This window comes from Leptonotus elevatus, chromosome 1, assembly GCF_054856555.1.
Source record: "Leptonotus elevatus isolate MCC_2025b chromosome 1, RoL_Lele_1.0, whole genome shotgun sequence".
In the NCBI taxonomy this organism is placed as follows: domain Eukaryota; kingdom Metazoa; phylum Chordata; class Actinopteri; order Syngnathiformes; family Syngnathidae; genus Leptonotus; species Leptonotus elevatus.
Genome location: NC_141239.1, coordinates 22,704,763 through 22,731,883, shown reverse-complemented (window position 1 = coordinate 22,731,883; position 27,121 = coordinate 22,704,763). Strand labels below are relative to the sequence as shown.

Here is a 27,121-nt window from a genome sequence, read left to right as displayed (position 1 = left end):
AGGACTATGCCCTCATCCCCCACCCCCACCAACCCACTAGTCTCACTGCCGCAAGTCAGTGAGAGTGATGGACTGTCAGAGCTTCCTGATGCTATTTTGTGCTATCAATGATTTTGTCGCATTTTAGTAATTTTACAGTTTAAAAAGAGCTTTACACACTTATTTAATCTGTATTAAAAATTGTGCCTTGAAAAAAAAAAAAGTACCAATAATTATGCCCATCGTGTAGTGGTTTCCAATTCTGTCCCTAGATTTGGAGAACTTAACGTGTTTTAAATAGCGAAATAGTGATAATTCACTGATACAGTATATTGGTTACTCTTTTTAATTCATCTCTGTGGGTCCATTAGACAGAGGTGCTTTTTATGAGGGTGCTTTAATGACGTTTTTTTTATGCGCACCTTTTATTAACATCTTATGTGGCTTTGAGGAATTCCTTTTTTTTAATGTAGCTTAAAGAACTTAATATAATTATTGTATCTAGTACTGCTCCATAAAAAAATATCACTTTTCTAAAATAAGTCACTTTGAGAACAAAAATTATTTTTGTCTTGATGCTGGCTACCTCTGCTAAAAATTGCCTACATCCACAGGTGAACAGATAATGTGATTATACACGTACAATTAAAAGGTGATGATATTGTATATTCCTATGTATTGCACATTAAAAATTGAGGTACCAATAATCAGGTCAGCGCAAATAATAATAAAAAAAAAATTGTCTTGATGCTGGCCACCTGTGCTAAACATTGCCTACATCCACAGGTGAACAGATAATGTGACACGTGCAATTAAAAGGTGATGATATTGTATATTCCTATGTATTGCACATTAAAAATGGAGGTACCAATAATCAGGTCAGCTCAAATAAATTAAAATAAACAAATAATATGCTACGATAACTTAAAAGAAATGGAAACCATTTTTAGCTCATGTTGAGAAATATTTTAAAAGTGCTTTTGATGCCATTTAAAACCTGTTGTTGACCTTCATATACTATGAGCATGTAGACACCAATCCCTTTAAAACACAATAATCAACAGTTACACCAATCAATACCTCTCAGTGCACAAAAACGTATTATCGTCATGACAATCAGTTCAGGGTGTGCACTGCCCCTTGCCCGGAGACAACTGGACTAGGTTCCAACGTGCTCACAACCCTATGAGGATAAGAGGTTCAGAAAATGGATGGTTAAATGCAGATTTACTGTATTAGATGATCTTATCGGAATGTGTCGGCAAATGAAAATGTATACCTCAAAATAAATTGTGCGAAAGGGGGCGGCATGGCTCAACAGTGGAATGGTCGTCTCCCAACCGGAAGGTTGTGGGTTCGATCCTCAAACCTTGTGAGCACGTCGAAGTGTGCTTGAGCAAGATACTGAAACTCAATTTGCTTGATGCTGTGTCATCAGGAGGTAAAATGGGCAAACAGTCTTGAAGCGCTTTTCTGTACCTGAGGTAAAAAAAAAAGCGCTATACAGATGAAAGCCCATTTGTAAAATTCATAGTTAGTGCAGCTAAATGGAGGCTAAATGGACCATCCAAACAAGAAGAGTTAACTCTCGCCATATTTTGAACAAGAATGAGGGACTTCAACATTAAAAACATAATTTTTGTTAAAGAGCATTTTCATTAAGCACTGTATGCCCTACTGTATATGGCCTGCCGCATGTAATAGCGTTGACTCATATTTTTTTTTACAAGATGCAAGGCTCCTCTCATCTCTCTTTTATTAGCATAGCTGACCCATCGCACTCTGGTGTGGAGTCATTATGGAGGCGTTAGCATTTTCAATTAGCTCACATCTCCCCTACACTCTGCTGGCTCCTCTGTGAGGCAGACGCCGCACAGCGGGGGAAAAGCAACAACAGGGTAATTTGTTCCCCCCCCCCCCCCCTCAATCCCTCTTTACACATCTGAGCTCGACTTAAAAAAATAAAACAAAAATGGTGTTAAACAAACAAGCGAGAAAAAACAAAAATGTAGCGACCATTCATTGGCGACTTTTATTTCATCTATGTGGTTTGTTTTAAAAGCACTTGTTTGCGATACAGACCGGTTAACAGTTTTTTTCATGATACACGTCATACTGCGTATGTCAAACATTCATGCCAAATGAGATTAATTCCGACATGGAGCGACTCAAACAGAAAATTGGCTTTTTAAACAACAAAACAAGACAACACTGCCATCGTTTGGCATCATCGGTGAAAAAACATGAAATCGTAATAAAAACGTTCAGTCTTGCAAACAAACTGTGCTTGTTTGTGTGTTTGCGGCCTTGTCATTGAAGTAAGGCAAATTTTGTCCCAAAAATCATTAGTCTCCGAAAAAATAAAACACTGATGAGAGGATAGTTGAAACAGTGAACAATTAAACTGTTTTTCCACTTTCAACAAAAAACACAAGTAAAAAAAAACAAACAAGAAACAAAAAAAAACAAGAACAAAAATGTGGAACTGAAAGCAGATTTTTTTGAGGCTACATATTAGAAAGGCAGTGACACCTACAAATCCTATTTTTCTTTTTGGGCAGCAATACAAAATAATTTATCTACAGTCCCACCTAGGAGTTCTGATACCGGTAGAATTGTAGTCTCTCTCATTAAATGCTGACTTTGTGAGCAGAAATACACTTAAATTAAAGTAACACAAGACAAAGAGCACCTTATCCAACCCCCACCCCCGGACAAGTCGATTTTTGGAAGCAAATGGCAGCAACGCTCATTGCACAAAAGTGTAAATGATTAAATGTTTGGCTGTCTAGTCAACAAGGTGGTGTTCTACCTGTCTCCTCACAGAACTGAAGACTGACCCGCTCATGTTGCCGTTTCAGAACCAGCCAGCCTCTCTTCCTCCTCCTCCTAAAAAATACTCATAGAACCATGAAAGTTGCCGTACTGTCACGAAGCAAATGACTTAAAATCCACAGAAAAGGGGGTGCCTGCAGAGAGCGATCCAACGTCCTGCACATGTACTTCATCACATCCAGTGATTCTCATGGTGAGGGTGTCCATTCAATACTTTCGCCATGTTGTGTGACACCGTAAGACAAGGTGGGGGTTACGCTTTGGTGGCTGGTGGTGCGTTCGTGGACGTGGGGGAGGGAAAAAGTCTGACGTTAGACAGTCTAATAGAGGAGAATGCGGCGCTCGATGGCCTTGCGGCAGATGGGGCACTCGCTCATGCGGTCGCCACACAGCTGGCAGGTACCGTGGCCGCACATGAAGATCATGTTCTTGAGCCGGTCTAGACACACGGGGCACATGGTCTGGGGACAGAACAGAGAGCACATGTTGGTGAAGGAACCGAAGACTAGTAGCCACTTCCTAGGTCTGCACAGTTTACAGGTGTGCTGATACAGCTTGATAACAAAAAATTCAAATGGTTAAAGCTACTGAAGGTAGAAAATTCCATTTTGAATCGTTACTGCCACCTGTTGATGAAAAATGAAACTGCAAACACACTTCATGTACACCAGGGGTGCTCAAGTTCGGTCCATGTATCCCTCCTGCAGCACAGATGAATCGAATGAGCAGCTAATCAGCGAGCTTTGCAGAAGCCTGATAACGATCCTGATCATGAATCGCGTGTTAGTAGAGAGAAACATAGAAAACAGGCTGGATAGGGGCTCTCGAGGACCGAACTTGAGCACCCGATGTACACGACGTCAAATCGGCAGACAGAGGGCGGGAAACTTGAACCTGAATCCAGTCTGAAAACTATTGGCCAGAGTACAGGAGTAGCCATTGTGAACAGCTAAAGTGTAAATCTACTAATTAGAAGATGTTTCAATTATAAATGGTAAAAAAAAAAGGCTATTGTAAAGATATTTTTGGGCCAAATTGTTACAGAGAGCAGCTTGAAAAATACTATTTAAAATTGTAATTGTTAATATTGCATAATGTGCTTTGCACTGCCTCTTTTAAAGGTGAGCAAGCGAATACACATATATATATATATATATATATATATATATATATATATATATAGAGAGAGAGAGAGAGAGAGAGAGAGAGAGAGAGAGTGCGAGAGAGAGAGAATTGAAGGTGTATGCCAGTTATTGAGCCCCAGACATGACATTGGAAAATGGCATAAATTGTGGCCACAAGATAAATAGTGTGAACGAAAGGGCTAATTTGTAGCCACAAACTAATCGGTAATGACAACAATATTCTAATTGGTGCGCTAAGAATAGGCATAAAGTGCACACGAAATACAAATTTGTGCCATAAAATGAATACGAGTGCTCGAAACACTAATTTGTGAGTAAAATATAATTCCCGTGAATAACTGGGACATTGGGGGAATCAAATTCAGTGTTTTTAGATATTTTTGTTAGATGTTACTATGATATACTGAAGTATAATTACAACAATTTCACAAGTGTCCAACGCTTTTATTGACAGTTAAATTAAATGTATGCAAATTGGCAATATTTGCAGTGACGACCCTTTTTCTCAATACTTCTGCAATTTTCCCTGGCATGCTGTCAATTAACTTCTGGGCCACATCCTGACTGATGGCAGCTCATTCTTGCATAATTAATGCTTGGAGTTTGTCAGAATTTGTAAGTCTTTGTTTGTCCACCCGCCTCTTGACGATTGACCACAAATTCTGAATGGGATTAAGGTTTGGGGAGTTTCCTGGCCATGGACCCAAAATGTTGATGTTGTTCTCTCTGAGCCACGTAGTTATCACTTTTGCCTTATGGCAAGGTGCTCCATCATGCTGGAAAAGGAATTGTTTGTCACAAAACTGTTTATGGATGATTGGGAGAAGTTGCCCTGGGAGGATGTTTTGGTACCAGTCTTTATTCATGGCTGTGTTGTTAGGCAAAATTGTGAGTGAGCCCATTCCCTTGGCTGAGAAGCAACCCAACACATGAAAGGTCTCAGGATGCTTTACTGTTGGCATGACACAGGATGGATGGTAGCGCTCGCCTTTTCTTCTCCGGACAAGCTTTTTTCCAAATGCCCCAAATAATCGGAAAGGGGCTTCATAAGAGAAAATGACTTTACCCCAGTCCTCAGCAGTCCAATCCCTGTGCCTTTTGCAGAATATCAGTCTGTCCCTGATGTTTTTCTTGGAGAGAAGTGACTTCTTTGCTGCCCTTCTTTACACAAGGCCATCCACCAAAAGTCTTCGCCTGACGTGCGTGCAGATGCACTCATACTTGCTTGCTGCCATTCCCGAGCAAGCTCCGCACTGATGGAGGCCCGATCCTGCAACTGAATCTACTTTAGGAAGCGGTCCTGGCGTTTGCTGGACTTTCTTGGGTGTCCTGAAGCCTTCTTCACAGCAATTGAACCTCTCTCCTTGAAGTTCTTGATGATCCGATAAATGGCAACTAGGGGCTTAGAAAATAATTTCAATTCATCTGATCACTGTGACATTCTGGAGTACATTCAAAAATGAAGCAGTAGAGATTTTGCGAAAATTTATATTTGTGTAATTCTCAAAACTTTGGGCCACGAGTGTAATATAATTTTAAATGTATTTATTATTAATTTGTACATACTTTGAAAGGATTTAAAATGTTACCTGCTAAATAATGTAGTTAGTAACATAATCCAAGTACAGGTAACATAATATTAAAGTAATGTAACTTGATTACTTTGCATTACTTTTGGATTTCTCCAATACCAAGTATGCTCATGAAAACAAAATAAAAATAAATATCACCACAATATATATTTCTATACAGTGCGCCCCTGCTATTTGCGGGTGATAGGGACCCAGGCAGCCTGCTAATAACAAAAATCCTTGTATTATTGACACACATTAAAATGTATGAATAGATGGGTTGGTTGGTTGATTGAAGGCCATATGGTGTTTTGAACTGTCACTGAAAGCAACCACACCTCACAGACAGACAGACAGACAGGTAGATAGACAGACAGACAGACAGACAGACAGACAGACAGACAGACAGACAGACATCCAATGAGGTAAAGTAAAGCTTTGCTTGCTAACAAAGCTGCTGTTGCTGTAAGGTGGAATGGGGAGAAAAGGGAAAATTATGCTTTTGAAAGCAACATTTCCCATGGTAGCTCCTTTCACCTACACGCATGCATGCACTAATAATGATATGAGGATGACCATGCGTGATATCAACTGCAAGACTTTTCTCCCAGTCACGAGTTTGGCCGTATATATCGTGTATAGCGTTTAAATAGTGAATTGGTGGGAGGGAGATTTGTTCGAAAGGTAACTCACATTATGCCTATGGTTAGCAAGAATCTCAGCGTAGCATGCCGCAGGACTCTCAGATCAAACATTTTGTTTGTTAAAGATAAATTGGTCCTTCAGCAAGTTTCCAAACAGTGAATACCAGTCGCCACTTCCTCCTTTCTTCCGGGAAGCTTTTTAAACGGGCCACATGTGGGTGTGGAAGACACGACATCAACACAACAGCGGCGTCTCTCTGTCTCTCTCTCTCATTTTATAAATGTACCTCTAATCTGATTACATGTTTTTTCCTGTACTGTAACGGAATACAGTTACATTTTTTTGGTATTCTGATTACGTAACGTCGGTTCATGTATTCCGTTACTCCCCAAGCCTGGATGGTTTTAAAAAGAGCAGCTGCTTGTTGGCGCAATATAGTGCTATTTATTTACTCTTGTCCATTTTTGAAATTTTTCCATTTATGAGATGAAATAGAATGCAGACTTCCCAAAAACATTTTAAAAAATTGTGACTACTGCTGGTGCTAGTCGACTAGCAAAATAATCGTTTGTGGCAGCCCAATAGCCCAGGAATGATAAAGTATTGACAATAATAATGTATTCTGTTTGCAAGTTATATCTATTCAGTAGCAACATAATAGCATTTTGTGAAACAACAGAGACCGCGGATCCATGGCGAAAACCGCAAAACCACAACCAGAGTGTGTGTCCGCTCATTTCTATGCTGGAGGGAAAATGGGCAATTATCCGTGAAGTGCAAGCATTCTTGACCAGCAAAGCTCAGTTTTGGAGACTCAAGAAGGGATGGCAAACTCCTGGATAAAGTGCTCGAGATGACAAAATCCTTTCAAAACTTGAATACAGCTAGCTTGACTTCAGCATAATCATTTTTGATTGAATTGTGTTCTTGTTCACACATTTGTCTATTTCTACAACAAAATCAAACTAAAGTGTCAACAATTTTTTTTCTTTTTTGAATATTTGAATGAAATTTGAACAATTCTTCATAAACCGTGTACTCAAATTGTTTTACGAGTACCACCACAATCGCCGAAGTGTGCATACAATTATACCAATATTCGTGATAATTTAGTTTATGATAGACGTGACATAAAATGTTCATATTGCTTTATCTCTAGTCTGAACACTGGCTCACCTGCTCCTTAATGTCCTGCAGCTGCTGCTGGAGCTTCTGAACATCAGCATTGACATTGGTGTTGTCCTTGTCCCGCTGCAGGGCGGGGATGTTGCCGCTAGCTGTTTGGACACATCAAAAGCACACACAGCGACGTTGAGAGGGAACATCCCAGTTTGTCTGCCTTTTTTTTTTTACGATTTACTCTGCGAGCGAGTGCCATTATATTACAAGCATAAGGCGAAAGCATAAGGAGCACATTTGGCAGAGCAATCCTTCAGCCTCGTGTTTAAGAGGTATCGTCTAGCACAGGCAAATACATTAGGCATGTTCAAGTCTGCAGCAACTGTAAAAACACGAGTAGAATGCTGCCATAATGGCTCATCTGTGCTCTCAATGAGGAGATAATTAAGAGTGAGACATATAGCCTCACTGGTGAGGTCATTAATGTAATACAAGAGCTGCACTAAAGGTAATAACAATCAGTGTTATTGGTATTCATTAAACAAGTTTAATAATGTAGTTGTAGTTTGCAGTGGTGTACATTAGGGATGAAATGATATACCGATAAAATGTGATAAAGATCTAAACCAGGGGTGTCCAAAAATTTTCGTTTGAGGGCTTGCATACATAAAAATGGATGGATGCACGGGCCACTTTTAAATTCTTTGACTTTAATTTATTAAACAAGCTAAAATCAATCAAGCAAGCAGTTATGCTGTATATTGTTTATGTTTTTTCTAGTATAAATATTCCAGTATAAACTGCTTCATAACAGCTTTCAATAAGTAGTTGAGGAATTTTAAAGATTTGGCCGTGGGGTGGCCACTTGGCCCTAATGGGTAACTTACTCGACTAGAACCTCCCCTGGACTGAACAGTAGCTGAATCCCATCCCCACGTTCATCACTAAAACAAGAGCAAATTGCAGTAAGAGGACCACTATTAAAACAGTTACTTGAGGTGCAGAAAGTGGAAGAAACGATTTTCTATTGTAAAATGTAATTATGTTTATTTACCACTGTGTTTTGAAAATAAATTTTATTATTTTAGTCATAAGTAATTTATTTATTTTCTTTGCGCATTCAGAAAAGATTGACAAATTATTAGTAGTCGTGTCACTTCTTTTTTTTTTTTTATATAAAAAAGTAGCCTTGTCGGCTGTGTCAAATGTCATTTTTAGTATATGACGCTGGCCGCTGAAAAATAGATGGTGGGCCGCAAATGGCCCTCGGTCCATAGTTTGGACACACTGATCTAAACACTTAGTATCACTGTTTAAATGTTTTAACTATGGATAATTCCATATTTAATAACTCATTCATTCCCACCCATTTTCACTGAAGTAACCCCCTTTGCTCCCGGCTGTTTTACTGGATTTTGCAAGGCCCACAGAATATTGTGTTCTATTGCTATAAAACATGGAACCTACCAAAAGAAAGATTAGAGTCTCTTCTTTCATCAGGGAAAAAAAGTATATTTCTATCTGTTTCCGTTTTGCAGCAATTAGCATTAGAATATTTATAAGTTTCATCATTATTTACAAACCTGTTTAAAACACTGGGGCAAAGAGTGTGTTGCAACATTCCCTGGTTGGTCTCTTATACTCTGCTGCCACCTGCTGGCCGTGTTTTGTAATAACTACCATTGCTTTAAGCGACCTTTTCAGGTTAGAGGCTGCATCAAAGCCTTCTGTATGTTCTAGCATTAAAAAAACGTATAAATACGGTTTTGGGACAATGACAATATTTAAAAAACTTTTTAAAAAAACACCACATATACATACCACAGCTCTCAGTACAATTTTTTTTTTTAATACAGCCTTTGTTTCAGATTAAATTTGGTTGTGCAAGTGAGTCTGTATGCATCAGCACTTACCGCTATAGTGTGTGTGCATGTGTATAGCTAAGAAGAAAAAAGGGGGAGTGGGGGCATAAGGGGGGCCAGGGCAGCAGTGTAGTCAGAGTGCTGATAAGGGAGAGGGGATCGTGGAGGCATACTTACACCAACTTAGTGCCAGATTGTTGGGCTGGAGAAGATCCTGCGACCCCCCTGCCATAGAATTAGAGCTTCCTGCTGGGAATAACCAGTCACATTGTTACAGCAGCTATAGCTAGAGGCTGGCCTGTAGGACCAGCGGAACTACTCGCTACAAGCCTCTAAAGTGAGGTTCAAAGAGAGATTTGAAGAAGAAGCCAGCAGGAAATAAGAGGGGGAAACAGAACCTTTGATTGACTCGCTAGCATCTCATGCATCTGATTATTACAAGCTGGTGTTGCTGGGATTAGAGAGGGGGGTCAAATTTTAATGCTGCCCCTTGCATGGGTGTATGCCTGCTATCCCCCAATGCAACCCCCCCCCCCCCCCCCCATGCGGAGACATAATGAATACAAATAAATACATCAGTGAACTTGCAACAGTTTCCCTTTTAACTCAACACAAAACTGAATATGTGAGATGTACAACTGAACCAGAGATGTGGACCATAAAAACAATTAAAGGCTTTGTGGCTCTGAGACAAGATGGGCGTGTGAATGCAACCTGATAAAAATATTTACACGGTTTGCTAAAATGGACCTCACGTTCATATTCACTGTCTGTACTATGGTATAGTATTCACATTCATGTTAGCTTGTATTATGGAAGATATAGCTCTATTTCAAAATTACTTTCCCCGTTAACCAAAAGTACATTGATTTAATAAGAGATTAACATAGCAAATCATAAACATTGATGATTTAAAATTGATGGCAATAGTGATGCAAACATCAGAGAGAGGACATGCTTAAAACAAGGCGGCAGCAGGAGGGAAAAAAAGAAGTCAAGAAAGGAACGTTAAAGGAATTAAAAGGGAACGTGTGGAAGATTCACTCACTAATGTCATCATCATCATCATCATCCACATCATCATCATCTGCGGCATCATCATCATCATCATCCTCCATACCTTTCCCCCCACAACAAAGCACAAAGGGGGTACGGCGCTCCACCACAGCCCGACACTGTACGCACTTCTTCATGAGGCTGGCACAGTCTGGACGGACAAACAGCAAAACGGTTAACATCTCCCTTCGATCCGGCGTTAGCGTCTACCGTGTCAACGTTTTGACATGCGCAACTTACTCTCACAAGCGCACATATGGCCGCAGGGCTGGAACAACACAGCCGCCTTTTTGTCGGAGCACACTACGCACTCCTCGATCTGCAAGTGACACACAAAGGGGAATAAACAAATAAATAAATACCTCTCCCTAAATAAATGCCTGCCTCCAAATAAGAAAATGTTCTCTCCTAGAGATCTAGATTAGAGTTTGGAGTAAAGTGGCATGTGCCCTTTATGTGTAGAAAGTGAAAGAGATAAATAAAATATGGATTTGTGTTTATGTTTGATCTACCTTGGTGCGTGACTGGACCTGATCTTTGCAGATGAGACACTTCTTGACACGCGGTGAGCAGAGGGAGCACGTGGCGATGTGTCCGCAAGGCCCGAAGAGAGTGTCTCTCTTCATGTCCGAGCACACCATGCACTCCTCCAGGGACTCCATGTTGCTGTTCAGAGACGGGCTGCGCGTGCCCACCTGGCCACTGTCAAATCACACAGTGAACAGTTGTGGTTAAGATGAAGAAACCAGAGAGAAGAATGAAATCATTCAACTATATGAGTGTCCGTATGCTTATCGTTTACTTTTCTATTTTGGCACATTTTGGCATAGTAGTAGTACTGTAATTTCTGTGGATAAATGTCCTTGGCACCTCCCTTGCTCATTTTCATTTAATGAGACTGGGAACTTGGAACTCAATCCCCAAAACAAATGACTTCTTAAATTGTTATTACACACTTTTTCTAAACATTTTTTACTGACAATTAATCAACAGCATACACAAACACTTTTGAGTCCAAACATGGTTAAGCAAAGAAATCATTTAAAGCATCTTCTTGATTTATCCACTTGTATATTCTTGGATTTAAATTTAAATGTTACCTTCATTATTGCAATTTTTCTACTTAATTGTTATTAATTAAAAAAATATATAAAAAAATGTATCTTTGCAAAAATAATTAGGCATTAATATAGTTTGCAAATCATTGGATGTAAATTTACAATTGTAATAGTTTCAAAGTATTAATAACTCTAAAAATACCTATTTTAACAAACATTCCTTTGTTTTAAATGTTGACTATAGTAATTGGTAGAAATTATTTTGTAATAATTAAATTGTACCTTAATTATTGTAAATAAATAAAAACTATTCAAAATTATTTTTTAAGTACAATTGTATCCTCATTGAAAAAAAGAAAAGATTAATAAATAGCAATAAAATATTATTGGCATCGCGCCAGAACCTTGTATCCCCAAAATTGCTACTTTTTAGGAAACCCCAAAAATGGCTTGGTTTGTTCATCATCAAAAAGAGCAAGCTATTTGATTGATTAATAATTTGTTTAAAAAAATTATGATTAAAAGACACCCACACATGTAGACTGACCAAAAGTATAGATTTTGAAAAAATATTAAATATGACCCGACACCAGCGATATGTTTTTGTTATACAGGATCAATTGTCACTGTCAATGATAATCATTAAATGATTAGACAATTAATCAATAAATGTAAGATACTTTTTATTGTATTTATTTGATTGTATCTTTCAAAATTAATAACCAATTACTAATACATAAATGTTCAAAGGTAATACAATTATAGATAGCATTTTAAAACATTATTAATATCTTTACACATTATACAATAATATATTGATCGCTAAAGGGTGATTTAATTTCACTTCAATATTGCAGTCCAAATTAATTATTGTGCGTGACATTTGTTCAATTTGCTTGAATCCAATAAGAACAAATGAAACACTTGATGATTGAGACCATACAAGGTTGAATTTTACTCTCGTTAAGAGTCAAACTGCGGGCGTTTACCTGCTCTTCTCTTTGTGGCATTTGGCCAGAGCCTTGCAGAGGCTGGGGTCAGGACACAGGTCCAGAGGAGACTGGCCCTTCTTGTTACGGATGGACAGGTCGGCTCCGTTGGCTGCCAGGAAGCAGGCGATGGATGCCGCGCTCTTCTTCTCCGCCCCCTGGGTGCCTAAGCCCATGATTAACTGCAGAGAGCCAGACAAACAAACAAACGGGCGGTGAGCCATTGTAGACAGCACCAGATGATCCATGTCAGTGTGTGATCAGATCACAAGCAATTATCCAATCTGAGACATGTTTTAAGAAGACTCTCTGGCAGCGTAGCCACATCAAAAATCTCATTATCTCAACATCCCCTTTTCAGTCAGAGTGTGACAGTCGTCAGCATGTAGCCAATGTAGCCAATTCAATTCTCATCTCGAGGAAGGGAGCGCAACGTGAGAGCAACCCAGTGCACACCCCTCCATTAGGCCCCCGTCGTCTTTGACCAAGGATACTGGGAAGGAGCCATGGGGCATGACAGACGAAGAGATCGAAGTAAAGCGGGGTATAAACACTACACACAGAGAGATTTTTAACATCTTTACCCATTTTTTAAATGGGATCTTGAGCACACATAACAATGTATGTAGTACCAAGAATGATCTATGAGAGGTAGCATGGTGCCACAAAATGAAAATAAGAAAAAAACTGAAGTAGAAAAAAAAATAGAAGAAACTAGGCAAATTTCTAACTTGCCTGATAACTACATCGTGGTGGCAAACTATTCTCTTGGTCCTTTTTATTGTGTTGACTGACTTGAGAAAAATATCAGAAAAAAACAGTCAACACAACCAGCTGCTCCTCTATTCGTGCCTGGAACAGCGCGAGTTTCAGGTCACTACCTGATTGGCTATGTGATCAAGCTGACACAAGAATTTGCATCAATATTGAACACCACCGTCGACCACAATTTTTTTTTAGTAGGCTACAGGAGAAAAATCTTCTCAGGATATTCTTTTACAGACATCCGAGAATCGAAACTTCACCACTAAATCATGACAAAAGGGGGGGAAAACACCCCCCACCCCCAAAAAAAATCAATAAAGGGTAAGAGAACCGAAAAAAACTTTTGGGACAATGTGTTCTATTCAGCCCCACGGGTCTAAATATGGTATTGTGGTTAATATTGCGTTAGTGGAATAAGAGTTATGAAGCAAAATCCAGTCCTTTTTATCCATCTCAGGGGGCGGCCATTTTGCCACTTGCTGTCGACTGAAGATGACATAAATGTTGCTCAGGCAACGACCTATCACAGCTCACCCGTTTTCTGAAGGTGAGCTGTGATTGGTTGTTACCTGAGACCTGCTCAGCTTCAGAAAACAAGTGAGCTGTGATTGGTCGTTGCCTGAGCCCCGAGCAACTGTGATGTCATCTTCAGTCGACAGCAAGTGGTAAAATGAGGTGGATAAAAACGGGTGGATTTTGCTTCATAACTTATATTCCACAAATGTCATATTAATCAGAATGTCATGTTTAGACTAGTGAGGTCACATATAACATATTATTGACAAGAAATGTTTAAAGTTGACTTCCACTTTAGGGCGAACCTTTTGAAGACATCTGAATAACAGGCCTTAAGACAGAGACGCGGCCGCCATGTTGTATCCCCATAGGTAGGGCCATCCATGTAAGGAGACACAATACGGCAATCAGGCACGACATGGTGGCCTCTCTCTCTCTCCGGGATAAACTTGTTCAAGCTACGGTACGAGCCGCTTGGCTACCTCCCTACAAGTGTCAAGCTACAGTCTTGAGTGATGGGCTAAGTAGTGTGCAGGCAGTGGTGCAAGACCAGGGGGAGCTCTCAGCTCTGAGCTTGCAGTCCAAATGGGAGCTTTCGGCATTTTGCACATGACGACCACTGTGTCTCATCTTCATAAAGGGGTGAAAAGGACCATGGCAGAATGCTGACAAGGCAAATCTAAATACAGCCAGTAAGAATCATAAATGTATGAGTCGACAGTGTCTATTCACTTTAATTGGCGGTGCTATTTAAAGAGACGAGAACGTATTTGTTGAAAACTTGCTACACATGATTGAAGGTTTTGAAACTTGTCCAGTTTGCGGCTTTTGTAAAGACATTAGGTTCACCAATCTAATAACCTTAATCAGCATATGATTTTTAAGTAACATTTTAACACTCTCAAAATGCCACATACAATTAGAAGCTAACGACTGTCTAACACATCAAAATAAAACTACAAAAAAGTAAAACTGCTCATCCTTTGGAACTACATAATAGAGAGAGAACAAGAAGGTGTTTTGGTAGAACAATGCTGTCGCATAGTTGAGCTTAAAAGATGTTGCTGGAAATAAGTGCTGTGTAGTCAATAATACAATACGTGTTAAGTCTTAGCTTTTGTTAGTAACACTATGGAATTATTTGTGCATGTTAACTAATTTTAAAATTCATTGTATTAAATAAGTCATATTTTACTAGGCCAGAGCATCTTCCAGGCTACATTTCGCTTTCATTTCCTCTTCCAAGGTTATCAACACACTTTCCCACTTTGTCATCCCTTATGTTCTTTTTCACTGGCATTACAACCACCACAACGACGACACATTTGAGCACAATTATAATTGATGTAAAAAAAATTATTATTTTGTATTTTACTGGATTTAAAATAACTATTATTTATTTATACAAAATATAAGTGTAATTTTATTTTAACTCTTTGACTGCCATAAACGTTATAAAACGTTTAGCATAAACCTAGGGAAGGGCGCCGAGGACGTTAAAAGACGTCCCCTATGTTTTTTTTTTTTTTTTTCAAAAACGGGTGCAGGAAAGCCTTGGGCAGCTGTGCTGAAAGTATCAGGCAGATCTGAATAGTAAAAGACTCGTTTTGGCCCCTAGAGGGCAGCGATGACTCTCTTTGCACAAGGTTGGATGGGCCGCCCACCGTGGGCGTCAGCAGAAGACGTGAGGCGGAGCTAGAGTGTTGAGGAGACAATGGCTGATCCAAGCCACAATGGCTTGACCAAGCAACCGGTTACAAGCAGCTCACGCTTGAGCATTTTTTTCAAAGACGGAAAGCATCAATCAATACTAAAAAGCGCATTGATGTCGACGATGATGATGACTCCGAGCTTGACGCCAAAGTTGGAAGCTTTGACGTGACTGTTATGATCACGTAGTAAGCCTCACCGGCTAAGCGCGGCTAGCGCGGCTAGCGCTGCTAAGGCCGGAAAACGCGCACAATAGCCGGCCGGGTACTTCTACACAATCGGACATTCGATCGGGCGATGGAGAGTTGGCATCGACCAATGCAGATTGATGATGATGATGATGATGACTCCGAGCTTGACGCCAAAGTTGGAAGCCTTGACGTGTTTACGATCACGTAGTAAGCCTCACCGGCTAAGCGCGGCTAGCGCTGCTAAGGCCGGAAAACGCGCACAATAGCCGGCCGGGTACTTCTGCACAAGCGGACATTCGATCGGACGATGGAGAGTAGTCGAAAAGCATCGACCGATGCACATTGATGATGATGATGATGGTCACTCCCGAGGTTGACACCGGAGTTGGAAGCATTGACGCGGCCGTTATTCTCTCGTCATAAAGCCTCACCGGCTAGCGCTGCTAACGCCGGAAAACGCGGAGCTGCACAAGCGGACATTCGATCGGACAATGAAGAGTACCCCGAGTCCAATGCATATTCATCGGAGGAGCGGGTACAGTCTGATCACGGAGAAGACACTGTTTCTGGACTACAATGCCACCATGAATGGAGTGGATAAAATGGATCAGAACATCTACCACTCGGTATAGCAACCGAAGGACATGAGGAAGCCACAACGTAACATCACCGTAACGTAACCGTAGCATGATCCTGATATTAGACTTTATGGCAACACACACTGCAGCATATACTTGCTATTCCCCGGAAAAAACGGCCTGCAAGAAAGTGGAGCTTTTGCACGCGAAGAGGCAATCTGTTGTGCAAATGCTGTTGCGTCTCTTTGCACGCAGGAGAGTGTTACAAAAAGAAAAACTGTCGTTGAAACATCCACATATTTGTAAATAGCACCACAGTTGCACACATTTGTAAATAGTTTGCCAAATTGTTGTCAAATTGTTACACTGTTGAATGTAAATAAACGTATTTTGCTATCAAAAAACACTTTTTCATTCTTGGTGGTAGTGTTTTATAGAAGTAAAGCACTATTTAGGTGTTTGTGGCATCATTCATGGACAAAAAGAAGTGTAAAATTCACTAGAATGCATGAAATAATATCGTTTCACTAAAAGCTTGATTTCTCCGTATTTTGGTCCAAAACAGGCGAAATTGGGTCAAACTAACAATTTTCTATTGTTGATTACTAAAGAACGGAATAAGGTAGAAACAAAGATGAAAGTCCAATCTTTCCTTTGGTAGTACGTGTGTTTCCATAGTCCAAACAGAACATTTTCTGTGGACCTTGAAAGATCAGTCAAAATGCTTAAATCGGCTGGCACTGACGGCATCCCTTTTCTGAAAACGTCTGGCAGTCAAAGAGTTAATAATGACAAAAGGCCATTAATTAATTAGTATTTTAAGTAAGGATGGGCGAGTACCGATACCAGGTGTCGGTATCAGGCCTAATATGAAGGTATCGTACTTGCGACGTACAGCCGCCCTCTTACGATCAAAATCTAGAAATTAGCAAAATAAAAAACGGCCATTCATTTCGTGCAATTTTAAGGAAAAATTTGGGGGAAAAGTTTATGTATCAAAAGGACTAGTGGTATCGGTGTTTGGTATTGGTATCTACTCAATAGTTGAGTACTCGCACTGGTATCAGTCTGAAAAAAAGTGGTATCGAACAGCAGCCCTAATTTTAAGATTACAAGTTAGTATATTTTGATTACTGCATTAATAAAGAAAATCACAAAAAATAAATTTGTGCCACCCTGAAGATGCTCCTTTTTGCTGAAAAACTGTATGACATTGGCATTTGTATGAGTAAAACAATAACTAAAAAAAAAAGACCATCACTTTCATTTAAAGGTCTAATTTTTCGCACAGTTCTCATTACATTTTAAAGTTGGACCTATATCTGTAATCAGGGGATGTTACCGTTTATTTAAATGATATTGCTTTCAATTGGATATTTGAAAGGCCCAGATATAATTTCCTGCATTTATGCATGTTGATAAAAAGGACAGAAGAAAAACACTTTTTATCACAGTAAATTATAATATGGTCCAGTTATTAGTTCAGTTATTTCAGTTGTTCAATTCAAAAAGTTAAAGTAATATTATCCTGAATCATCAAATACATGGGGAACATTTCAGAAGGTAAATTCCTACCTAATTTAGATCATTTTGATTGTTGAATCAGGAGTTTTATTAGCTGTAAGCTACAATATAATCAGAATTTATTTTTTTCCTTGTAATGAGTTTGACTTTTTGTATATAACAAAGATGAAAACTGTTCATGAGCTTGTAATTTGAGGTGCAGCTGTCATGAAAAAATGTGAATGTCTACCGTGTTCTTGGAAGGCTCCCAGGGCTCCACTTTGCTGACGTCCTGCATATCCTGGAGTTGCCGCAACTGGGACAGCGTGTGGTGTCGCAGTGCCTCGTGGAGCGGCGTGTCCCCGTCCTTGTCCTGCACGTCCAGCTTGGCCTCGGCTCGTACAAGGAGCTGCCGCGCAAACAAAACTCTTTCAGTGGCCATCTTTTTTTCTTTCTTTCTTTTTTTACGGTACATCGTAAATGCCATAAAGCGGGTTTACACGTCGCTCCAGGCACCGTTGAGTTTCACTGTTGTGAGGATTGTACTTCAAAATGTCCTTTTAAATTGAGTCCACAAGATGGCAGCATTGTAAACTCAATGCAAAAAGACAGATTGTCCTGGCACTGCATTACTGTAGTGTGACTTACAGTGTTCGACAAAACGCATGATGAGGAAGAACAAGTGCGCAGTCTTACTCTGACAATCTGGGTGTGCTGACGCTCTACAGCCAGATGTAAGGCTGTCTGCTGGTTGACGTTCTGGATGTCCAAGCTGGCGTTGCCCTGAGAACCAGACAAAATGAACAAGGAAGGACACAAACATTTAGCAAACGGATGAATACATTTACATACACATGAAAGAAGCAGATATGCCAGATAGCCATAAACACAACTCCTTTGTTATTTTATGTAAAGTGGCTGGGCCAAAATCCAAACGCAGGTACAAGTTTATTCATGCTAGGTATTGGCCAATAAGCTTTGGCTATATGCAATAGCAGCAGTAACATCAGCTTGGTAAAATTAAAATTTTCCATAGTTTTACTGCTATTTAATTGCATTGCAAATCCGACTTGCGCGGAAATTCGGGCTACGTCGCCAGTGAAGGAATGGAACTCTTGAGGACCTTTTGTTTAGAACCATTGTTTAAGTTATTATTGCCCAAATCCTCACATTTCAAAGTAATTATTCTGCTTTTGTAGCCCTTCATGAAAGGGATGAAAATAAAATAAATAAATAAAAGAGAATTTAACGGTAAATAAAATTATAACCCATCATTCAATTAATCAATAGAATAATTGATAGAATAATCGATTCTAAAAATATATTTGAGACAGCCCTAATATGCATCCGACCTACTGGTGACCAGTAGAGTGTACCCCACCTCTCACCTCGAAGTCAGAAAGGATATGCTCCAGCTCACCCACAACCCAAATGAGGAAGTGCTTTAGAAGATTGATAGATGGATGGAAGGATTTTTCGCTCATAGTATTGAGAAGTCACACTCCAGTGCAATTTTAGGTTCTATTGTTATCATTATACTTGTTAGGTTAGCCTTATGTTTTTGTGTGATGTCATGCCAGATGGCTGTTCAGCCTCCCAAGTTTGTCATTTGATTATTGAGGCATATTATCCCCAAAATGTTTGGAGGTTGCACTACAAGATTCAAAAATAATTTTCTGAATGATGTAAAATGGTCAAAACACTCATGCTTCGTGTACCATAACACAACCTTATGTTTCTTTAACCTTATCTGTCAAGAGAAGGGCAAGCGAGCTGGGTAAGAAAAAAAAAAAAAAAGTATCAACGTGTGATTATTACTCGCAAAATTGCAAACTCCTCAGCTGAGAAGATGTGCAGGGAAGCTAATGATTGCGATCAGTTTGCTAATTAATTCTGCAAGAAATAAGACTGGCTGGGTGGCTGGCTGGAGGAATCTGCAGTGCGCCCCGCATGAGCGCTAAACAGAAGGCTGAAGCATCGCTGCGAAACAGCCCGTTGCAGAGAATTATAGGGAGGGGGTGAGGTTTTGCAGGCGCATGTGGGGAACATTGCAGCTATATTTCTGCCGCGCACCTTATCCTAAATAACCTAGTTGCTGCTTAGTCAGGTGACTTTTGCGGCAAATTCATGTAATTCTTGGGGGAATAAAAAAAAAAGGGGGGGGGAGCTATGATTGCATGAGGAGGAGTGTACACGGCCTTAAAGTACACACCCTGGAGGCCCCACGAACCGTATGGATTCAATAAAATAAAAAAAAGCAGCAGCATTGAGTGGCCTAGTACAGCTTGGCTGGCTGCAGGGAGCGCAGTTGCCGCATTTGTCGCCAGGCATTTAAATGAGCAAGGGGCCCGCTCGCTCGCTTGTCGTTACCTGATGAACCAACAGCTCTGCCACCTCCACGTGGTTGTTGAGGGCCGCCAGGTGCAGTGCGGTGTAGCCGTCATCCTTCTTCTCGTCCACGATCCAGGGCCTGGGCAGTTTGGAGAGTAACACACGCATGGCACTGCAGAGGAGGGAAGAAAAAAAAGCGGTGAGGAGACAAGTGAGAGTAAGGAGATAAAATCAATTGGGTAAAAGGTCTAAATTAGTGACATGAAATGCCAAAATTAATCCAGCTGCGTCTAAACATCACACGGCGGGGATCGGGTGAGGTGCTGTAAGCAAACAAAGTTTGCAAGGTTAAAGCATCTCATACACAGCATGATCCATTTACACCACATCCCATTTTCATACATGGCTAAAAGCGCATTTAATCAACTTAAAGGACGAGTGGCTCTCCCAAAAGCACCGTTATTTACAACTTACAGCGATTAATCACGGCCATCTGACGACAACTGTTACATTTCCATAATAAAAAACAGTTTTCCGGGCGAAGCATTTCATAAAAATGTGCCGCAAAATGACAGATTTAGCACAGGAAACATAAATCTATGTTTTCACAGCTATCACTGGATGCTCTATGTGTATGTTTAATGTTTTAAAATGTTTCAGCGGATTGTGTTTTCTGCTTCCTACGATGAACACATATTTATGAGCTGCTTGTGTTCCCCTCAGTTGAAAACGACAGCTCGCAATGTCATCAAAGTATTGCATTGATATTTTACAGTGGAATCGTCATAAGTCACGGTTTAATGGCTCGATTTGGATCCTGGTTCAGCGAAAAATTTACTTTTACTGCCGCTAGTAATCAAGGTTGTCGGCAGTCGGTTTATTGTTGCAGTCCGTTTATTATTAAAACAAATAATGGTGATCAGCTTTAGTCTTAAATGAAATGAATGGGGGAGACGCGGTCCGAGGCAAAAGTAGAATATGTGTTTTAAAAGACATTCCGAGGAGCCAATGGAATTTATTGTGATAACTGATTCTTTAATATCCACGGCCGAGAAGTGTCTTTCATACTCTAAATGTCGTTTATACAAATATTGATTGTAATAAATACATTTCAAGTAGGAGTGGGGAGAAATTAAATAGTTTGCAAAGCAGCTAAGAACACATTATGCGACATAAGAAGGCACTTTCAGCACCTGCCAAACTTAAATGTTTTTCTATTTGATTCTATGATACAGTATGGATGGATGGACGTTTTGATTGCATACGGCTTAATGAATGACTCTTTTTTTTTTTTTTCGCACCATACATAAAAGAGGTGGGAAAGCCATAGCAGGTGGGACATGCTCCCACCACAGCCATGGATCCAGTCGACCATTAAATTCTTCAAATGATTAAAACCTCTTAGAAACTGCTATAAAAAGGTACTCAAAACCTTTGAATGTTTGAGGTTACAAACACTGCACAATAAACTAGTCAGCACAGTGGCGTAAGAATATGTAGTCACGTGGGACAAGATGGCACACTTGGTTCCATTCGTACTTACTACATTTTATTTGATTAAAAAAAAAACAGATCTTAAAAGTATTTTGTGTACAAATATTTACTTTAATTTAATTAAAACGGATCACTTGGCCGGGATCGATATCGGCTCCGATTTTCTTCATTTTGAGGGAAATCGGTGACCGGCCGATCCCTTAATATAAAATCGATCTTTTCCACCGATATCATCTCCCTCCTGAGCGGTCTGAAAAAATCTGCCACTGGTCCTCTTCTGCTGAGATGACGAAGAGGTTTTTCATTTTTATTTGATAGAATTACTTCATGTGCAGTTGAAACAACCCATTTGGATTGTTTCACGCGTATTGTTCAGTGTTTTACCATAAAACAAAATTGCAATATTGAAGGTGTATGCTAGTTGTTATGGAAAAAAAATGTTTTTTTAAATTGGGATCGGCAGGTCAGATTCTTTAAAGATTGGTGATTGAAATCAAAATTGAGGCCAGAAAACTGTGGTAGTCCACTTCTGCTTCAGATGAACCTGGTGATACATGCTGGGCCTGCCGGTACTTGTTATACATGACATTGTAAAACTTCTTTCTATTGGTTGTTTGTTTGTTTTTTACTTTTTACCTAAATGGCGATCCGGCCAGCAACCCCCCACTCACTCCAGGATAAAAAGGGGAAAGCCATTTGTCCCTTTGTGACCCACTAAAGTGTCTCTCATCTGAAGGCAAAAACAATATTGTTTACACCCTGTTGTTTAACTTAAGTGCCCTGATGTGGTATAAAAGGGAGCCAGTTGTTTCTGCTCGACTGAAGGTCATTTAGAGGGTGCGTGCACACTGCAAAACAGAGTAAAACGAAGGAAGAGTCCGAGGACGCTTCAATGTCACACTGTTGTAAAATAAAAACATTTGACAGTAAATATATAATTACAACAATTGTATTACAATGAATTGCAGCTTGAAGTCATTATCTCTATACTACCAGACTTTTTTTGTTGTGTTGGAATCTGCAAACAAATGAATGGGCACTAAATTAAATGGAACTCGTCCTTAATGTAGAGGGGAGGGTGTGAGTGCGCAAATTGAAGAGCTGCGTATTTTTCCCAAAGAATGTATGAAATTGGAAATATAAAAAGTAAGTAAAAGACTGGTCTGATCTCACTGATATCATTTGTAGTTAGGGACACGCTGTACCTTCTATAAGCATTAAAGCGGCCAAGACAGGAGGAACACTTTCGACCTTGATTAGTACCCAAGAATCACGCAGGGCACATCTTTGAACTGCGACAAAGGGAGGCATCTCTTCTTTATTCCTTTACTCTTCAATATGGCCAAACATCCCTTATGTGGAGGGTTTATAATCGGGGGTCCGTACGGAGGGGACACACAGGCGGTGGGGGGGGGGGGGGGCAGTCAGGATAATCAATGAAAAATAAAAGAAATTCAAGGATGACTTGTTTGCCGAGGTAATCAGGATGGTGGGCTTTTGCCTCATCAGCACCGCCACTCGAGGGGCCGGCACGAGGTATCTCGGTGCTGTACTGCTGCAGTGATGAACAGTGCAGCATAGCTCTTTCTCTCTCGCTCCCTCTCACTCCTATTGCACCTGCATTGCTTGCAGCCATCTTCCACTACTTAATGCAGAGGCGCGCCGCTTAAACGCGATGGCAACCGCGCCCCTCCCGCCTCATCACGCATTCACGACGCATCGCCTTTGTTACGGAGAAACTATTTGCTCGCCCACTGTAGATTTAACCTCTCATGGGGGGGATTGGGAGGAGGGGGGACACTTTCGACTAATTCAATACGTTGCGCTCCCACCGGGAAGGAGCTTCTTACTCTGGGACTTAGACAAGCAAATTATGCAAGAAAAGACCTTGTCACGTTAAAGTCTTGCCTGAAGCTATAACATGAAAGCCGTTCCTAGTGCGGTACGTTACACTTCTTTAGTCAGCCTGGGCTGAAAATACTTTAAATCCAGGACGGTGAAGTACAATGGTGAAGGTGACGTTCCGTTTTTGCCAAATTTACTGGTGCCATTCGCAGTGATACTTTATGTCTATTAAATAGTGGACTTTTTAATCTTTAAATAATTTTATTTTGAAAGGCATGGCGTCCTAGGCCCACCGCACACTGAGGGCGCACTCACACTGGGGTAATTTCTTCCGTACCGTACTGAAGCCTGATTGCCCCCCTCTCCCCTGCCCCCCTCCGACCGCACTCTCATTTCTCTAAAGGTTAGAGTAATGCTAGAGTCTAGCATAAGAAAACATAAAAAAACATATAAATACGTCTTTGGGACAATTAAAACATTTAAAATAGAACGTATTTATACGTTTTTTGGGAGCAAATGAATTAATGACTTTGGTCCCTGCAGTTTTGAGAACCATCAAAATCGGTGTGTCTCAATTTTGCTATTCAATGTGTTTTAACGAGGGGCAAAATTTGGACCAAATTCTGAAACGCAAACTGCAATGCGAAATCGCTTATTTTAAGTCTTGTTCATGTGTTGGAACAAGGGGGCCCAAAATGTTTTCATGGGGTTCTTAAGTTATTTGACAACCAACATGTTCCGAAAATGACTTGCCTTGTACGCTGATAAATAAAAGGGCCTTCCTGAAATGAAACTCTTCTTAGAATTACAAGTACCCATCCCTTTATTAATTTTCTAAAGTGCTTGTCCACATTAGGGTTGCGGTTTAGCTGAATATATTACAGTTGATTTTGACTAAGAAGCGGGTTACATCCTAGACTGGTCACCAGTCAGTTAGAAGCGGTTATCCCAAATCATCTTTATATGATAAAGAATTCAGGTTAAGTGGCCATTAAGTGGTTGGTTGGTTAATGGCATATCTACAGGTTATGATATGAATCCATGAGTTGTCCGTTGCAGACCATCGTGAATGGTCTCTGTAACAGCAGCAGGCCATGTTTGTTTGTAAGGGTAGAAGAAAAAGTGAAATGGAAGATGCTATATGAAAGTGGGTCACCCTGCGAGAGATCTCCACAATTCCCTCAGGAGAGTGCCACTGAGGACTGCTGTCTCGGGTCTGTAATTTGTCATTGACCAGGACGCCGCTGTTTGTCACCACATGCCACACAAGTGAGGCGGCTTTGTGGACTGGGGCCCTGTCCGCCGCCCTGGGCCGGGTTGACAGCCCATCTGTGTGCTGGTCAGTGGCCGGGTATTAGAAAAGGAAGTGAAGAGTGACAATGTGGGCAGGACGGGCACAGTCAACATCCACGACGGAGATTAATGTCGGCGTGAAAACATATGGCTGCTCTGATGTAAGAGACGTGTTTGGCATACTTTCAGTCATTAGCTATGTCCTCACGCTCAGGAACAACGTCAGAAAATTACTTGCAGCTCACTGCCACCTGCTTAGGCAAAGCAAAATGGGTGATAAAGTGTATAATTACATTTAAATAAATGCAATTTTGCGATTACGGGGGATCAGGTCTATCAAAACCTTAATCAAACGGAAATAAATGTATCGCCAAGTTTATAGTTGACCTTGCTGGTAGTAAATAATATCCAAGACAAGTTGACATCCTTCACTGAGCTGTGAAGTGGACTTTGGGAGATTGTTATGTCGAAAATATTTACATTTGCTAAGCTTAATTGGGCCTGCCTTAGCGCGCCAAGTTGGACTGTCAATATAATTCTTCCAGAGATCCCTCAAATTAAAATTTCTGTTTTGGATAAGATTTCAATGAGTTGTAGAAGAGTATGTTTACAGAACAAGGATACAACTATTCACTTTTTTGTGGGAAAACAACATTTCAGAACAATAGCCAATCACACAAACCTGCAAAAACAACAGAAAACACTTCAATACGGATGCCCAACCAGTTGAAGGGGATGGCAAAACTTTTTCTTTTTATTCTTTGTCTTGGTGTGTGGGATACGTGAATTAAGACTGTTTGGTAAATAAAGTACTGCTGGATTTTATATGATCTGCCTCTACTGTTCTGATCGTGAGGTATTTATGTTTTAGCAAACTACCGTTTTCAGCATTCAGATGGAAACATGCTCAAAAGGGTCAGAGTCAAATAAAGAACCTAGATTTTGGCGCTTTAGACTTTGCTAAGTACAACGGTATGAAAAAAATTTCCAGGCCATGAAAATAATATTGAGATGAAAAACAGTACATTGTCCCCTCACTTTTTGCTGGTGATACATTATTGTCATTTTTGGGGGAATTTTATGTAGTAATGGTATAGGTGACAACTCAAGAGTTGAGTATCTGTATTGGTATCGGTCTGAAAAGAAGTGGTATCGAATATCCCTAATTTTGATCATTTACACGTCCACATACGTTTTGACAAATTATCTGTTTTGGCATTTAGATGTTAAAGGCGTCGCTATTATTTTTAAAGACTTCAGCACTTTTAAGCTCTAAAAAATACGGCCTTGCCAATATGGCCCCTGAATGTCCGAAGTGTTTGTGTAATCCATGCATTTTTCAAAACATACGACAAGTGCTAATACAAACACTTAAAATGCACCTTGACCATGACCCCCATCCCATGCAGCCAATTAGATATAGCGCCTCACTTCATCAGGGCCATCCCACATAGCCATTGTCTGCACCGCTGTGGATGGAGTAAATCAAGGCGGGTCGCATTTGAGTCACCGGTGCAGCACAGGAGCTGTGAGACAAGAACTTGACGGGCTCTGCTGTGAAGAGAATAATTTCCCCCTACAATGTGACCTTCCCCTGCCGCTTGTACCTGTACGGGTTGGCGTGCTTTTATTAGGGATTATTTGCATAAACCTAAGAAGCGGGAGGGAGGAGATGTGACGGGTGCGTTCCTGTGACGTCTTGGTTATCACTCTATTGTCCGTACCTTGAAGGTTGTTTGCAAGCGGCCAAATAAAATGGCCTGACATCTCTGGTACAAGTAGGTGGGGGTATGGAAAGGCTAAGCTTTAATTAGCCTTAAATCACCTGGTGCTATGGGACGTCCTGATTCATTTATGAAGGCGGAGGTGGGAAGTCAGAGAGGCCCAATGGCGCGTTAATATCCCATTGGTTCAGGATGGCCCAATTACTTTCTCATGCTACCGGGTACTTGTCTTAGTTCACTTTACACTCCACAGCTTCAATTTCATTTCTGCACCAGCATTAATTTCTAAATGTGTACAGTACGTTACGAACAAATATTTGTGATACAATTCATAGTTTCGCTGGGGAAATTTATTATGGAGATTATAAACATGACATTATAAAGTTTTATATTGTCATTGGTTCTTGAGTACATTTAAACAGCAGATGAAGGAGAACATAAGAATAAACTAATTGTTAAAAAGTGGTTTATGGTTGCCAAATGTAAGCTTTTTTTTTTTCCAAGTGTAGTATCCTGCTTCCATTAAATTTACAAAGATCTTTCCACCGTCAAGACTACAGTTGGCAATACGGTTCATAACATCACCGTAGTTAAGAATTTCTGCAATTTATTTTATTTTACAGCGTGGACATTTTTTATATGGCGTCTAATTACAAAAGTGTCAGTTTACCAAAATAAATATAGTAAACATGTTTTGATTGTGTCATTTCAGGGTGTGTCATTTTAAAGACCCTATAAAATTATTTCAAAGATTTGTTTCTAAATACATTATATAAGAAGTAAAAGATTGATGAAAGCTTGATGAAGACTTATTTTTTAGATATATTGTTAAACTACTTTCCACAATTTTTTTTCAGTTTTCCTAATTTTCTTTCACTTTAGGGATCGAACGCAAGGCAAGATAAAAACAGT

At 40.1% G+C, this 27,121-nt stretch overlaps 1 protein-coding gene across 5 annotated transcripts in view; it reads right to left on the bottom strand.

The window, feature by feature from the left end:
* Positions 1–1,988: 1,988 nt before the first annotated feature.
* The window catches only part of mib1 (MIB E3 ubiquitin protein ligase 1), a 65,743-nt gene continuing 40,610 nt past the window's right edge, over positions 1,989–27,121 (bottom strand). Inside the window, exons 13-22 of one of the 5 annotated variants that reach the window (XM_086085088.1) lie at positions 19,893–20,025; positions 18,219–18,305; positions 17,773–17,931; positions 12,260–12,441; positions 10,725–10,914; positions 10,453–10,531; positions 10,205–10,363; positions 9,334–9,405; positions 7,352–7,452; positions 1,989–3,275 (exon numbers count right to left, since the gene is read on the bottom strand). In XM_086085088.1, the coding sequence (XP_085941214.1) occupies positions 3,135–3,275; positions 7,352–7,452; positions 9,334–9,405; positions 10,205–10,363; positions 10,453–10,531; positions 10,725–10,914; positions 12,260–12,441; positions 17,773–17,931; positions 18,219–18,305; positions 19,893–20,025 (1,303 nt within the window). In that variant the 3' untranslated portion in view covers positions 1,989–3,134. The remainder of the gene's footprint in view (positions 3,276–7,351; positions 7,453–9,333; positions 9,406–10,204; positions 10,364–10,452; positions 10,532–10,724; positions 10,915–12,259; positions 12,442–17,772; positions 17,932–18,218; positions 18,306–19,892; positions 20,026–27,121) is intronic. The other 4 variants (XM_086085097.1, XM_086085105.1, XM_086085114.1 and 1 more) reach the window with 4 other exon arrangements.